Raw genomic sequence first — 16,963 nt, forward strand, 5'->3', positions numbered from 1 at the left:
GCCTTCGCCGGGCATCGAACCACGGACCTCTGGAATACCGGCCCAGCGTGCAGAACCACTACACCACGAAGGTACGCTAGGGAAGTGGGAGAAATACCTTATAACTTTACCTGATTATTACAGACTGTTATAGACCTGACTTTTTCAGATATTTCAAAGGCCAATCTAGTTTCATGTACTTTTAAAAAAGTTAATGTAATAGCTGGCATATAAAAACAAAATCAAAAGATTTGGTTATTTGAAATAGTCTTATATTGATTTTTTTTGATTTTTTGATAAATTTATACTTTCCCCATAGGCAGGCACTTAGCCGACGTAGGCTTGGTTACTAATAAGGTCGGAAGTGGTGGCCACTTTATTGTGGAAACGTCTAATAGGTGGGCCACCGTTACGCCCTATAAAGGGACGGACAATTACAGCCATGCCTTCTCCAGAATTCGAACCCCGGCTCTTCGGTATCGCAGTAGGATCCCCTATCCATTATATCGTCTGGGCGGCGATAAATTTATCGATCTATATTCTATTTTGATAGCATTTATTTTAAGACACTTACCCAGTCTTAATAGCTTCTAAATGCAGCTATTAAGACTGGTTTTAGATCAGGTTAGTTTAGGTTGACTGAACATAGCAAAGATCACGAGTGCTATCTGCCTAAGGGGAGTATTGCCTTTATGGACGACTTTCTAAGGGATACTGGATCATACTCACGTTACACATTGGCCGCGAAAACCAACGATGCAGTTATTTCGTTTGCCTGGTATTCGAATCCCAGGTGAATTTCAGTATCCAGTGCTTTTAACCACTCGTCCACTGGTGGGAGATGATGCAGTCAGGTGAGTAACATCAAACAGTCTTGGATGGCATAGGAACAATAATGGTTTATAAACAATATAAGGTGTATTTTATATCCAAAATATGAAATAAAAATTTGACGTCTTTTACAGAGCTTACATTGAATGCAGCTACTATTAGAGCCCCTATTATTCCAAAATTTTCCTTAAATTTCAGATTTAGGCTTACTGACAGCGAAAACTGGACATTGAAACCTCTGTGTAGTAGAGATAGAGTACAATGACAGAATATACTAACGGAAAAACCAAGGCTGGTAGGCATTTTGGGCAATTTTTAAGCAATGATTTACGAACATATTCTTTGCACTCAGTTTCTGATCAAATACACTGCTTGACACTGAAAATGCAACACCAAGAATGAGTGGTCAGAAAGTGATGAAATTTGGAAAAAAGACTGAGACAGCAAGCAGCAATAAGTGATCTTTATTTCAAAATGATAGTCAGAATACAGAGCGAGAACGGCGTCGGCTCAGTAGGATAAGTGATAAGTGACGGTGGACGTGGGCACTGTCTATTTGCCGTAAAGATTAATCAGTACAGCACCACGTCCACCCTTATCTAAAGTTGGCTAGAGATTGCATATAGGTACATGTAGAACATAATAATTATTCCTGTAATTACGCAAATGAACTTGGGAGAGCTTTCATGCAGGGCTAGTACATATGCACTACATGTGTGCAGAAGGCGGTTGCAACTAAGTTACTTCGGTGCACGTATAAATAGTGCTCTACATATACATATTTACATAATTATGACATTGCATGTCTTATATAGACATTATGCGATACGGCATTGACATTATATATGAGGTATGAGATAATAGTGGTATTACATTACCATTATTGACATTACGTTTACGAATTACATTATGCAGATTCAACTCTGTAAATACATTGTCAGGAGCAGCATTGCATATAGAACGCATTTATAACACTATATTTGCTCTTGCTTTTATGTGATTGAGCTTCAGGATGGCGTACAGGCAGACCTGATATATAGACATTATAGGTGCTCAAGGCAGAGGTCCTGCTGTACCTGTGAGATTTTTGTACAGGCACATAGATGCTTATTTATGACAGTGTTTGCATATAATGCGGTACTGTAAGTATTTTCTATATTATGTTACGTAATTCAATACAACATTGCATATGACTTTACATTACTATTCAGAAATGACGTTACACTTGCGTTACGTGGTATTACATTTACAGTTTGTGCAGCGTTCGGATTCAGCAGTGTTTTTATTATGTCCAACGTGACATTAGATTTTGATACATATTGAGCAATATAATTGCTCTGGCAGTTATGCAAATGAGGTTAGGATGTCTGACATGGCGGGGCATGTGAGTATACATTTCTGCTGTTCATAGGAGCATCTTGCTATGTCACTGCGGTATGCGCAGACTGTATTGTACATATGCTTTTGCATACATATTCTAAGATATTGTCCTTTGACTGTTCAGTACATCCGATGCGACATTTACATTTAAATACACGTATTTAAAGCAGTTAGGTTGTGCAGCCACTTATGGGATGGGCATTACACTTGCAATTCAGGTCTAGGCAGAGCCTGAAGTCAGCTGGGTACTTTCTTTGTCTGACACGTCATCCATATTAATATTCATTGTTAAATTAGTGGAGATGTTCGCGCATACTTGCTGATGTGCATGAACTATTTTATATAATGGTTTTTAAGTTATTTACATTGCTTGAATTTTGATTAGTACTGCTGAGATGTTGCGGTACGCTTTGGATAAACAGCACATGTACACATACGCGGTATACTTAGCCTTGCGTATACGTGGTATATGTGGCCTTGCACTAATTATTCGACTGCGCAAAGGTCAGTTCCGTGTCTGGCAAGTAAATTCATAATTTTAATGATCTGTCGACAAAGGTGCTTTTGCTTAATCATGAATTTACAGAAGGCCTGCGTATTGACAGTTGGAATACGTATGTGCAGTTCGCTGGTAAGTGGGCAGGTTGTGACATAATGCTCCGGAGTAGGCTCAGTAGGATGTAGGACCACCGAGGACAGCGATGCACGAAGAAACACGTCTAGGCATAGAGTCAATAAGAGTGCGGATGGTGTCCTGAGGGATGGCTCTCCATTCCCTTTCAATCATTTGCCACAGTTCGTCTTCTGAACGAGGCAGGGGCAGAGTCTGCGGCGTCCAATCACATCCCATACATGTTCAATTGGTGACAGGTCAGGAGAGTACGGTGGCCAGGGAAGCATCTGTATACCTTGGAGAGCATATTGACAAATGCGAGCACTGTGTGGTCGGGCGTTAACCTGCTGAAAAATTGCATTAGGCAGCCCTTGAAGGTAGGGGACTGCCACCGGCCGCAGTACATTATCCAAGTATCGTTGGGCTGTCATAGTGCCCTGAATACGAACTAGAGGTGACCTGGAATCGTAGGCAATAGCGCCCCAAAACAATATGCCACGTTGTCGCGCGATGGGGCGTTCCACAGTTACTGCCAGATTAGATCTGTCTCCACGTCGACGCCACACACGTATGCGGCGACTGTCACTGGATAAACAGAAGCGTGACTCATCTGAGAACATGACGTTTCGCCATTCTGTCATGCACATCGCTCCAGTCCAACACCATTCTAAACGTTGGCGTCTATGCTGTGGGGTCAATGGCAGTCTTCTTAAAGGATGCCGTGAGTGCAGGCCACGTTCAACCAATCGATGGGAAATGATTCTGGTCGACACGGGAACATCAAGGGTATCTTGCACATGTGCAGAATCGCGGTACAAGTGACTTGCGGGACCGCCACAGCTTGTCGGCGGATGCGTCGATCCACGTGTGCTAACGTCACTCTGGCTGCACCTGCACCCCTCCTTCTTCCCCCATTTCCTTGTTCCAACCATCTTCGCCATAGCCGATGCACCGTGCTCGCATCCATGTGGGTATCAGCTGCGATTTGACGTAAGGACCAACCCGCCCTTCTCAGTCCGATCACCATACCTCTCGTAAAATCGTCTTATCTGCTGGAATTGCCTTCGTTGACGGCGGCCTGTCATTCTCTCCTATTACATGTATTCTCCGGGACAAAAATCAACTTTCTTCGATAATTCGTCTGGCAGAAATAACGACACGAATATTGCCCATTCTGCACGTTCCTTCCCTTATATCTTACTTCACGTGCGCTGGAGAGCTGTGCATTTCACATCATTCTCATAACTCAGTGACGTGCGTCTACTCTAAAATTTGCATAAATTTCTGACCACTCCTTGTTGGTGTTGCATTTTCAATGTCGAGCAGTGTATTTGCAGTCCCTTTAAAACAAAAGTTCTTCATAAGAACACGGATTTTTTGATGACATGCATTATTTTCTTTTTAAGTAGTGCCAATAATGACAACAATCATTTGGTCCACCCAAGTTAAATTTCTCGTTACTAAATACAATTTGCCTGCCCGTTTCATACGTAATAATCTACGTGATGGCTTTATCCAACACGGGGAATCAGTATGTAAAAACCGACTTAGATGCAAATTTAACATGTTTAACACATTTTTTTTTCGCCCAGAGACAGAAACGTAATTGTTTTTATGACGTTAAGTTAAACTCCTGATATTGCTTAGTGAAATTAGTTGAAGCAAAATCGTAGAAATATGGTTATAACTGGAATGAACAATCCGTAATTCCATGGACAAAAAAAATTGGTCTGGATGTCATAGTTTTAGTGCTGCTTGATTTCAGTAAGCAATCTGCTGAAAGTATCAGAAGAAAAGTCAGTAATAACACTGGTCCGGGGTTCGAGTCTGGACGAACGGACTGGCTGCATGGGCATTCGTGGCTTTCCCCATGTGTAAAGTGGATACGAGCCACTTTCCCTTAAAATGACTTCCATGGGGCATTCCTCCTTTTCGTCGAGTGCCTAAGGGCGGAGCACATAAAAAAAAGTCAGAAAAAGATTCGGACTATTTGGGCTCCTTTCCACTGGGCCCACTAGAGGACAAGCAGTAAAGTCGTTTAGCACTGCTAGTTCGTTCCGACGTTTGAATCCCACGAACGGGCTGGCTGCATGGGCGTTTTTGTAGTTTTCCCATGTGTAACCTGTATACGAGGCAGTTTCACTTAGAAAGTTCTCCGCGAAGGCATCACTTCCCTTAGGCAGATACCCCTAGAGGCTTTGCCGTAATCACATAAACCAAACCAAAACCAAACCTTTCCAATGAACGACATGCTGTCTTCTTAAAACGACAAGTCTGGTAAATAAAAACCATTTATTACTCCTCGCTTACAATTAGCACGCGTTCTGGACATTTAAGAACTTATATTTTTTGATTTACAGAATTACGGTTTTTATGCTGTTTATTGAGAGTAACTCCTAATGAGTTAGTCAGGTTTTTTTTATTCCTTTAGCCAAAAAGAATACTTCTTAAAAAGAATACTTCTAATAGTGCATATACAATTTTATGAGTAATGTGGAGCTAGTACTAGCAAAAGGCAATCGACGGAGCAGTAAAATTTCCCATTAGAAATGATTATTCCATTACCAAATCATCCCGATAAAATTACTAAAAGGTTAATGTTTAAAGCGTTCAATAATATTTTACAACCTGTATTTTCTGTAAAATGTGGTGCATAAGAATGCTAAGGGAATGTTGTGACAATTAGGTTTAAGTTTACTAACTGTTAAGCTAAGTTTAACACTGTCCTTTCTTCTTGTGGTACACTCACATATATTCACTCAGAGCAGGTGTTGATGCAAACTGAAGGCACCCAAAAGTGTTTAAAAGCTGAATAATTTAACTTCGTTTGCGTTCATCGTAGTGAACGCCGTGTGCTGCCTCGGAGAAGCTTAACACCTACCGTATTGATGGGAGGGCGAATTTTTCCTATTTGTTGTGCATTTTGGTAGGTTACTTTAAAGTATTTAGTTGGTAGGAAAACAATCAGTTAAGTGTAATTTGTTCTTGTGTATTATAATTCCTAGCAAGGCAAATTACTTTACATTTTGCTAACTCATTGTCAGTCGACTGTATTTTGCTTTGTAAATTTTCAGTTTGGTTCTAACTCATCAAGGGCGGCTAAATAAGCCGTTATTTAGTTTCAGTTCTCTCTGTACTTGAAATTGATTATTACTTAAGGGCTCTAACTCGCCAACATCTTAACCATAGCTTTGCTTCAAGTACAACTAAGTAGGTTGAATTGTAGGAACATTTTACTCGGAGGTTTTGTTTATTTGATTATAGCAAAACACGCTAGAGCTCTCTGCCCCATTGACCGATATAGTTAAAATAATGCTCTCAAACAAAAGTGATTATGGTCCTTTTTTTATTCTTAATCCTTTTAATCTCCAAAATTGATAATCTTTTGGAGGGTTATAAAATTAACCACAATTCAGGTGCTTGAAAAATATTCGTTGCCTAAATAGCAATAAACCAAAATGGGTTCAGAAATGAGAATAATTATTTTATTTTATACATGGTTATGAGGTTATTATTTTCTTTGATACGAAAAGAATACAGAGGGATTAAGTAATAAAATGCTTTCAGTGAAAGAAAAGAATTCGGAAAATGCTATAAATGATGCCGCCCCCTGTAAGTCTCATTTCGTGTTTTGATAACACATTTTTATGGATCCGTTTTATTAGCTTATTCATTTTTAGCTGGCGCTGTTAGGGAATGGAAGGGGGAAAATCAAATAGTACTTAGGACACAGGAGGCAATGCATGCTGCGACATTCATTGATTTTATCGGTCCAAGGCTATTTTACAACCTTCAATTACCTGAAAATGTTCACAAGCTAAAAGAATTATAGCACGAAGTTTAGTGAAATCCCATGCGGTCACAGAAATCGCGAGTTATCGATTCAGTAAGAAATCGTTGGTCTGGGAAGAGAAAGTGTCCATTGTCGAACATTGATTTTAGAGTGGTCATGGCGACCGGTACAACACCGCGCCATTGATTAAACTGATCGTCTACTGATTCAAATCTAACAAATTCAAAGTTATTTTCTACACACTTTCTTTTCGCTTAAATTCTTGAAAAGAGAAAAAATATCTTTATCTTTTAAATGTTTTCCTGTCTAAGCAAAACATTTAAAATACGGGAATTTACTTACAATTCACGGCTCAACACCTATGTAATCAACTCCGCATTAACTGTGGCAAACTATACGGCTCTGGCTTAAAAGGTAAAAGATAGGTTTGTTTATGGCGGATTAATTAAAAAAAAAAAACACTATCACAAACCATCAGCGTAAAGCAAAACTACCTACCGAAAATTCAAAAAAGGAAAAGAACAGTGCGTGGGATAACAACAATGATATTGTTTAGTATTCTAATACTAGGGAATGCGTTTCTACCCATAACAGTATATTGTTTAACTTGAAATAAAAACAAAAAGCTCTGACTGACATTTTGAAGTTAGTTAGGTCATATGATTATTTGAAAAGCCCCCGGAGTCTATTTGGCTAAGTGGAAAGATGCCTTCGCGGAGGACTTTCTAAGAGAAATTGTATGGGAAAAATCCCAGAAAAACACTCATGCAGCCAGTCTGTTAGCCTAGGACTCAACACACGGATCGAACTAACAGTATTTAGTAGTCTTTGACCACTCTGCCATTGGTGGAGCTTATGCGTGTCGTAACAATGACCAAATTCTTTTGTAAATATGTTATTTAACCTTTTTTCGAACTTAGTTGTTCATTTCTAATGAAGTTTATGCACTGCTCAAAATAATTAGGGGATATTATGATTTTGGTTATGAGATGTGATGACGAAATGTTTTCGTGACTGATATCTGATCTGTTGTAAGATATTAGAAAAGAAAAAAAAAAAACAAGGGAAAAAAAACACAAGGAAAAAGTAAATTTTACTGACGATATTTGTCAGTAAAAAAATTTACGATTTAAGCAAATTATATAAACAGACAAAAAATTTTATTTACCGAATGCAATGTCGCACACCTACGAGGTATCGAATCAATCAGGATATCATCGAGGGACTATGGTATTCTCTCCTGCCGAAATGAGTTTTCAAACCGCTGAATTGTTTCTGGGGGTGATAAGGGACTAGAAATCCTTCACTCTAGAATGTCTCAAACTTGCTCTATCGGATTTATATCTAAGGAATATGTTGTCCAATCCATTGAAGGCTTCCTTCATCGAAAATCAAATTGTCCACTAGCTGAGCACGACGTGGCCTAGTGTTATCATCCATGAGAATGAATTCACCTCCGATTGCTATAGGGTAAAGGACTACAATAGATCTGAAGATCTCATCCCTAATATCGCCGAGCCGTTAGTACTTCATTCCTGATAATGTGCAGGGCGGTGCGGCTATTGATAGAAATACCGGACCAGACCATCACTCCGCGTCCGCCACATCGGACACTTTTATGCATAAATGCAGGAGTATTCCGCATACCAAGTTCTCTCCAGCTGAGAATAGGTCTGTCAGGTTGTATACTAAAGCAGAAGTCGTCCGTGAAGACCATGTTGCTCCACTTATCTCGTCCCCATCCAAGATGCTCCTATGCCTACCTTCTAAGGTAGGTAGGTAGGTAGGTTACGGAGGACTGGAACGCCTGGTGTCTAACAGAGGTAAACAGGCATGTGTTCCAAGCCCTCCTCTAACTACGGCAAGAGCTTCCTGGAACCACACGAGGCTGCACCAGGAGATTATTGAGGTTGTCAAAGGGAAGTACATGGCCTTACAAGGGCATTAGTAGGATTGTATTACAGATTGAAGAGGCAAGCTGTGGTGTTACAGATAGTAGGTAGTTAAACTAAAAATACTTGGATAATAAGACGTACGCATAAAAAAGACATAGAAATGCATAGGCAACAATACACAAAGCACAATGCGTAAAATGCATAAACAGAGAGCACAAAAAAACAGGTACATACACATAGTCACTTAAGGCACAAAAAGATAAATGGAGTACATGAAGTCACATGAAAGCTGGAGCACAATGTTAGTGTAAGGAAGTTCTGTTGTACATAAATACAGGTACATCTTGAATGATGAATGATGAGTTCATGAATACTCATGTGTGCAGAAGAGTGCGGTTAGATTGCTAAGGCGTTGATTATTGTAGCGTCGCTAAGAACATAGATAAAAAACACTGATAAAAGGCAGAGGATGTTGTAGCAGTAATTATTGGGCAGTGCCCAGCAATGTGTGCACCGTGAGGCACACAAGCGTTCACTAACACTGCATAAGAAGATGCTTGTTCACATGCTGTTGAAGGGATTACACACGTATCATTATGGAGCCATAACACATCTCACTAAGGAGATGCCACATATTTGCGAATTGTTAGTATTGCCAGTTTAGATTGTGGGCAGGGGAACTTAAACACATAGTTGTGGTGAAGCCCAGATATTGTAAAATTCACTGGACTAGTCTTAGAGCTTATCATCAGTACACCAGAGCGTCATTTTAGCACGGTAGGCAAAGGTCTGTGCCCAATGCCGCGATGGTATTCATGATGCTGGAGATTGAATTAACCGCTCCTTTATGCGTTATAAGGAACCGGTGATAGGCGTTCCTATTATTTGTAGGTAGCGGAAGATGGTGTGCAGCCGTCAAAGGACATTCAAATACGTAATGGTCTGGTGACCCTTCTGATCCACAGACACAGATATCTGTATTTGAGATGCCGTGGCGATTTTAATAGCTGGGAAATGGGCCGTGACCCGTGATGAAGTAGGTGAGAGGTGCTACGGCAAAGAGTCGATCGGTGGAAACTTTCGGGAGGTATGATAAAGTCCGTCTGCCTGTCTCGCATTCGGTCCACTCACGTTGCCATTGGTGCATTCCTTGCTCTCGTAGGAGGCCCTTTAGATAAGAGCAGGGCGCAGGTACGGTGATGGGTTGGGCTGTCGGGTTGGAAATTGCATCTTTGGCCAACGTGTCAGCAGCCTCGTTGCCCTCATTATTCGCATGGGCTTTAACCCAGACTAGATTGAGATGGTAATGAGGGTGTTGCATAAGGAGATGTTGGAGACTGAGTATGAGAGGTGAGACATGATGATGGTTCTCAAGTGCAAGTAAAGTTGAAAGGCTATCGGTATAGATATTTGCTCGTGGGATCTGGCAATCTATGAGATGTTGCACTGCTGCCGTAATTCCCAGTACTTCCGCCTGGAAGATGCTATTGTGAGCGCGAAGTTGTCCTTGCCAGTCGTGTACAGTTTTGCCATTCTCATAGTGCACAAAAGCACTGCCTACACCATTCTCCTGCTTTGAACCGTCGGTGTAGATCTGGTTCCCATTCCGTGGTGCGTGTGTCGAGGTGTGAGTCTGTTGCTTGTCAATTTTGATGTGGGTTCCACTTCCTCTGAGAGCTGGATGAGTATGGGTAGAAGTGGAGGGACGTTCAAACTGGACTGGACTGTAGCTGGTATTTGCGAAAGTTGCATCTTTGCGTAGGTGGATCAATTTAGTAAAAGTTGCCTCCATCTCTGCTTTTGTATGGAGTGGTAATATGCCGGCTAGAACTGTTGCTGCACTGGTGGCGGTTGTGCGGTAGGCTTTGCTTAAGGAGCACGGCGATTATGTTTAAAGAAACGCAAACCATAGATCTGACGGCATTTCGAACAGTTTGAGTCGAAACTCTGCACCAGTAGCCTTCTGAAGTTGTTGTTGCGAGAAAGTGGAGTTCATAGTGCGGTTTCTTATCGCCGTTAGTGTTAAATACTTATTCGCATTTTGTGTTGTTGCAGGCGTACGACCTTGTCCTCATCTTCGGTAAACATTTCCAATTTTAAAAAATCGATTCCATGGTCTGGAAATGACACTTTGAGAAACTTCTAACACTTCCATTAACGGACTGCGTTTGACCTGCCTACAAACGAGAAATGGCAGTACAGGCTACAAGTTTAGATAAGTTGTCTTGCTGAGACATCGTATTCACTGTTAAAAACATCTAACGCGTGTCAATTGTTTTAATATTCTCCTACAGAAGGAATGCTGCAAGTCGCTTTTCACTCCTTATCTGAAAAGCTTAATTTTCGATGTCGCAGATAAGATTTACATATTCGTAACTCTGCAACCGTTATAATTTTCTTTTTTAACGTCTTCTATTTCATTTTTGTTAAAAACGTTGTCGACTATATTGTTATTTTATACTGAACTCACCATATCTCCTAATTATTATGAGCACAGCAGTTACGATATTGATAGTGTGTGTGGTTTTTATTTTGAATATTGATTTAATTTATGTAAGCAAATAAACTAGTTTTCTAGATCACAGTTGTTAAAAATATATGTAATTTGTTAACACTATGTTTCTGTTATTTATAATACGAGTAATTCCTTGTATTTTTAGTTAGCCTCGTTGTAATCATGGTTTTGTGTTAACTATGGACGGAACCTGGTGACACAATCACATTATACATTAAATGTTATATCTTTGTCGAAGAAGGCAAATGAGTTCCTTTTGAGTTCCTTTACGTTACACATAGCGAAAATCACGAAGACAAGAACACAGTTTGCTGATTTTCCAGGATCCAAACCTTACTTAGCGGTCATGTTTACTCAGCCACTACTGGTGGGCATAATAGAAACCTTGTTCCACGTTTTACATTAAGAAAATATTAGAATAACAAAGTTTACTCGAGAACTCATTTTAAAAATAGTAAGCGAAGAGATCTTATTGTTCCAAGCAATTTCTCTTATTCGTAGTCGAAAAATGATTATTCGAAAAACTAAATTAGATTAATTATGCAAAATCACATACCTCCTGTTTATTGGGGAAGAATATTTTTAGCGAGAACTTTTTCAAGTAATATTTATATCGCACATAATAAGAACCTTATGTAACTGGCCTGTTGAGTTGGTGAGAATAAATCTAGAGACATTAGTTATGTTTTATTAAACATGTGCAAACAATAATAAAGTTAATTTTTGTCGTTGATAAAGCGTCGTATACAAAATAATAATAACATGAAAGCACATATGTTAATTCACACGAAAATTATACGAAAACGGGGAAGGCCACATGCGTTTTAAAAATATTCTTGCAACTAATCGATTTATTGTGGTTTTATAAACTTGATAATTTGAACTGAAGAAATTCCATCCTTTGTGAATGGATTTGAGAAATTTATGAAATAGTTTGTAGAGTCATTAGGTTATTTTGAAGCAGGAGAGATGAAAAATGACCAATGCCCTTGCCGGGACTCGAACCACGAACCTCTCGAATACGCGCCCAGCGTGCTGACCACTACACCGCGAAAGCATGCTAAGAAGACGGGAGAAATACCTTATAAGTTAATTAATTATTTCATGAGGTTAATATTTTACCTGATTTGATTGCTTTATTATTTTCATCCAGCACATTTTAAAAAGCACGACATTAATGCTTTATAATAGATAACAATTAACAACACTTCCAATCAAGATTATTATAACTACTATTCTCCGAAACGTATTTGTATGTTCTCGTTAAGTGTGCATTCTGGATACGCTTGAATGTTTCCAGAATTAAAACATCTCTAGATTAATCAGAACCTGTCTAAAAATGAAATTTATTACGGAACGATGAAAAAATACTCTCCCAAACCATTAGCGTATAACAAAAGAATATAGGGAAAATATAAAAAGAAAATGTGTGGAATAACAGCAACAGTAAAGGAAGCCTGCAGAAAAACAAAAAGTTCTTTTTACGACAGTTTGAACTCGATGATATTGTTCTCATTTCCTTGTCAATATTGTTTTTCAGCTCCAATTCTCACTTATTTTCTTCTTTTATAATGATGTTTAACCTTCCATTATTTATTTTTAAGTTCTATTGACTTGAATACTGACTTAACGGACATAGCCAAATGAATTTTTTCTCCACATTAATTTGCTTAAAAATGGAAGTCAACAATTAAGACTGTAAAACTGGTAATGGGTTATTCCTTTTTCCTGCGTTCGTTTAACTGCTCTCGTATTAACCGGGATTTTGAACGTGGACCTAGTCCTTGGATAAATTGGGAGTTGACTATATTATTAATGCCCAATTTTATTAACTTAGTTGGTTTTAATACATCCATGTACCGCTCTCCTACCTTCAGTATTAACATTCTCCAGCAGGACAAATACATTATGTAAATCCGAAAGCGACATCTCGGACGGTCATCTTTCTCCAAGACCTCTGCAGATGACTAAAATTGCCTGCAACCGTGGATGGTGCTCTCAGATATGGCTCATTGCAGTTTGTACAGTGACAATATAGTAACCATTAAACACTCTCCGTATCACAGCTGTTTGTCCTAAATATCTAAAAACGTGAGTGCCAAGGAATTAGCAAGTGTAAAGGCACCTTTTTTTGCCGGTATCAAGCTCTATCAAACCTAGCAGGTTGCAAGGAAGGATAAAACAAGCATATGGGTTATCCTTTGACTAAGTGAAAAGGATTCACGTGTACCTTTCATATTACACTTACGTCAAAAGATAGGGTTTGAATCTAATACAGAGCTTCACAACGGTGTCTGTATTGACCCTCTCCGAGGTCGTTTTAAAGAAGGCAATATAAAAAATATGAATAAATAAATTTAAATATGCAGCGGAAATTGATTGCCATAATCAAGATCTCATTGATAACAAAAATATTTATTAATAAAATTGAAAATTAACTGTTTAACGTTAAAAAGCTTTATGATGGAGTAAGGAAGAATGTAAAATAAATATAAGGGGAAAATGCTCTAAAATTATTTAACATATTTTTGAAATATATAAATGTTTTGTCCAGTAAGTTCAATGTGAAAAAGTAAAATGCAATAAACAAGAAAACACATTAAAAAATATGAAGAACGCGAAACTAGAATAGAAAATAAGAAACAGGTTGAATATTTTTGAGTGAGGTGATTTGAACATTAAATTAAGCAATTTTATGTCAATTGTTAAGAAAACCGAATGACTACATCAAATGCTTTCATCACATTCATTAAAATCGAAGTTTTGTGCAATTAGAATCTGATTTTATTTCTAAAAAATTGCTTATATTTGTAAAATTAAAAATAAGAGTAATAAAAAATAATTAAAGATAAATATAATAAACTATTTTTTTTTAAACTTTTGTTCCTGTTCTTAATCTATTTATTATTCTTAAGTTATTTATGTGCATAAAGTAGAGAAAAATGTTAAGGGGTCGATGAGGAAAACCATTATTTAGAAGGCGTCAATACAAGAAAAAGGTTGGGAATTTCTGATTTAGCTTAACATATGAATGCTCGCTGGTGAAGAGTGGGGAGGCTTAAAGTCCGTTCCATCCGAATAAAGTGCGAGAAGATGCCCTACTCGGCCTAAGCTGCTTTTGATCAAAATTAGGTGATGTGTCCAATGTATGCGATCACTATCTGTTTCATTCCTGCTTATTCATAAGCCTGTTCGCAGTTAAGGAAAACAGATAAGTCGAAATAGCAGCACACCTTTCAACTCGATCAAACGAGTCTGGAAATGAATGAAGGAAGGGGTAGGTAATTTTATGCAAACCATATTTACTTTACGGAAAATAATGACTAGGTACTTACGTATTATCGCAACCAGTCGCCAAATTCGCCAGCGTGGTTGCGCTAATACCATTAAGTACCAAAGACTATATTTATGTAACACAGCGGAGAGAAAAAGGCGACGAAAAAGGCCTATTCTGATGAATTGATTACTACTTAATAACAGTGCGATAACTATTTTAAAGTTTTTCTAATAGTTATACTTAAAAACTGTACTAACTTAACTTAGATTACATCTCACATACTCACTCATACCAGATGATTATACACTTAAAGCACTAAAAAAATTCGAAACTCTAGATAAGGTAACAGACATTTGTGCTTATCCACAATACAGGCCGCGTGCTGTCTGCGCTAATGGTATTTCTCGGAGACCGTATTATTGATTCTTACTGTTGTGAGCTGCTTAAAGTAAATACTTTAAGCGCTTAGTTGGAAGGAAGACAACCAGATGTGGACGTTTGAATGAAACTTAATTTCGTAAATTGTTATTTTCAGCAATGCAAATTCCCTTAAATTTTATAATTAATCTTCGAAAAGTTATAGACTAATTTTTTTATGTATATTTTCATTTTAACTGGTATTAATAAGCACTGGTTAGATAAATTGTTATTTAGTTTTATTGTTGCTGTGTCTAAAACTGGCTGGCTTGTCTGAAGACAGAAGTTCAGCGTGAGGTACCTAGGTAGGCTGTTTTGCAAGACGAATTTAGTAGCAGAGTTATAACTTTAATACAAATGTTTATACAATAATATCAACACAATCTGAGGTAGAAGATTTTATCATGCTGCATTACTTCCAATTAAAATTAAAGCCTTTGCTTTTCACCGCCTTTCTGTTCCTTCAAAGATTCGTAATACCGGAATATATGGAAAAATTCTCATGGTTCATGAAAAGCCTGTATATAGGAAAAAAATCTTTCTGTACTTATGGACTTATTCTAAACGTAGTACTCAATAAATTTTACTTTTTCTAAAGGCTCGATTGCACAGGTCATTTCAGATTTGAAATACATCAAATCAGCATTCCTACTATTCAGCAACCGTGGTTCTCGAAGCCTGTCCTAGTTGTCCTCCTAAATTTACAAAAAGGAAAAAATTCCAGTTAATTACGTATACCACATTATAGCTGAAAATCTCAGAGTTTGGATATTACTCACGGTATTTGCCTATAAATTTTACTCCAGTTTATGATACCGTTTACCGTTTATTTATAAACTTTCTCCCTACTTGTGGACATCCTACTTTAATCTTCGCAACAAAATAGGGATTCAAAGCAACCCAGAGGGAGGTCATGCAAGTTCACCATAATGCACCGAAGTACCGAACCTTTTATCATGTGTTTATGACTTTTTTAATAATTTTCGAAATGCAGTAAAATGTCAAGTACACCAATAAATTGCACCTTTACGTGTTAAAACTCGGGCATATTTCTGCACTAAGGTTTTCGTTTGTGTTTTTCCAGATGACGATGGTAGAAATTATAGACTCCGCCTGTTTTAAAAGCCAAGCCAATCAGATCCAGAAATTAATCAAAATGAATACGCTTTTTTTTGTTGTTGTGTGTGTGTAGTAAGGAATTTCCCAGCAGACGGATTTTATAGGCTTCCATTCCATAAAGATAGTATATTAAATTTATCGTCCATGTTATATCAGCTATTCAAATTTGAGCCCGTCAGTCGTACAGCTAGTGTTCGCTATCGCCGAGGTTTCTAGCGTTAATAATAATTATACGGGTCCTAAACATGGAAAAATTTGATTTGATATTTTAGGATAAACGGAAGTCTTTTTAAATTGACTCAGTGAAAATATACAACAGTCTGCAGTAACCTGCAAGATTATCGAAAGTATAAAATCCAGTTACCTGTCCCCCAAGTTGTATCAATGAATCTCCAAGCTCCAAATATGAACACGGCATTCCAAGCATGGGTCACGTCTTCTCCAGGAACAAATTGGTGACCTGGGCGATAATCATAACCCTTTGCGAATCCATTCAAAGTTTTGACACGAATACCTGCCAACCTACATTAAAATCAAAAATAGACATAAATTTCTAACGCACTTTCAAGTAATGTTGAAAATCAGAGTTTTGCAAGATTTTATGCCGCCCACATGCATGAAATTGCTGTGAAAGGGAAAAAGAATAAAGTGGATTAATAGAAAAAAACAATTTAATATTGAAGTAAACATAAATGAATATAACTTGACAACTAACCGTACGTTATAAACAAATTTATAACTGCATGGTGTATATACAATTTACTTAAACAGTAAGCAAATAGTTCTTTTAAAATTTTCACTACGCCCTCCGCCCCCAGGTGGCTTCAGCTCACATTTTCAGAAACCCAGTTATATGATAATATAAAGATTAACAATACCTGCACATTTCCGAAAACAGCTTGCAGTAATCTTTACATACTCCTTCCCGTCTTTGAAAGACCTCCTCTGCTGACAGTTTGATGTCCATATACCTCCAGTCGTACCTATGGAAATTGACATTTTTAGAAAGCTTATTATACATCGTACTGCAGGTCAGAGAAAGCATCGTTCTCCTTAAAGAGTGATATTTTTATTCATCTCAGCCTTATTATACAATTTATTACATACCGCAAGTATCTGTCTACTTTAAAGAACAATGATGTCG

General features: G+C 38.0%; 1 protein-coding gene across 3 annotated transcripts in view; it reads right to left on the reverse strand.

The window, feature by feature from the left end:
• Positions 1-16,963, reverse strand: part of LOC118182077 (kyphoscoliosis peptidase-like) — a 139,120-nt gene that overhangs the window by 56,698 nt on the left and 65,459 nt on the right. For all 3 annotated transcript variants that reach the window (XM_085808511.1, XM_085808512.1, XM_035351358.2), the window contains exons 8-9: positions 16,698-16,802; positions 16,184-16,341 (exon numbers count right to left, since the gene is read on the reverse strand). In XM_085808511.1, the coding sequence (XP_085664637.1) occupies positions 16,184-16,341; positions 16,698-16,802 (263 nt within the window). The remainder of the gene's footprint in view (positions 1-16,183; positions 16,342-16,697; positions 16,803-16,963) is intronic.

Source organism: Stegodyphus dumicola, chromosome X1 (genome assembly GCF_044657685.1).
Source record: "Stegodyphus dumicola isolate Sdum_Otavi_A_Nest chromosome X1, ASM4465768v1".
Taxonomy (NCBI): Eukaryota; Metazoa; Arthropoda; class Arachnida; order Araneae; family Eresidae; genus Stegodyphus; species Stegodyphus dumicola.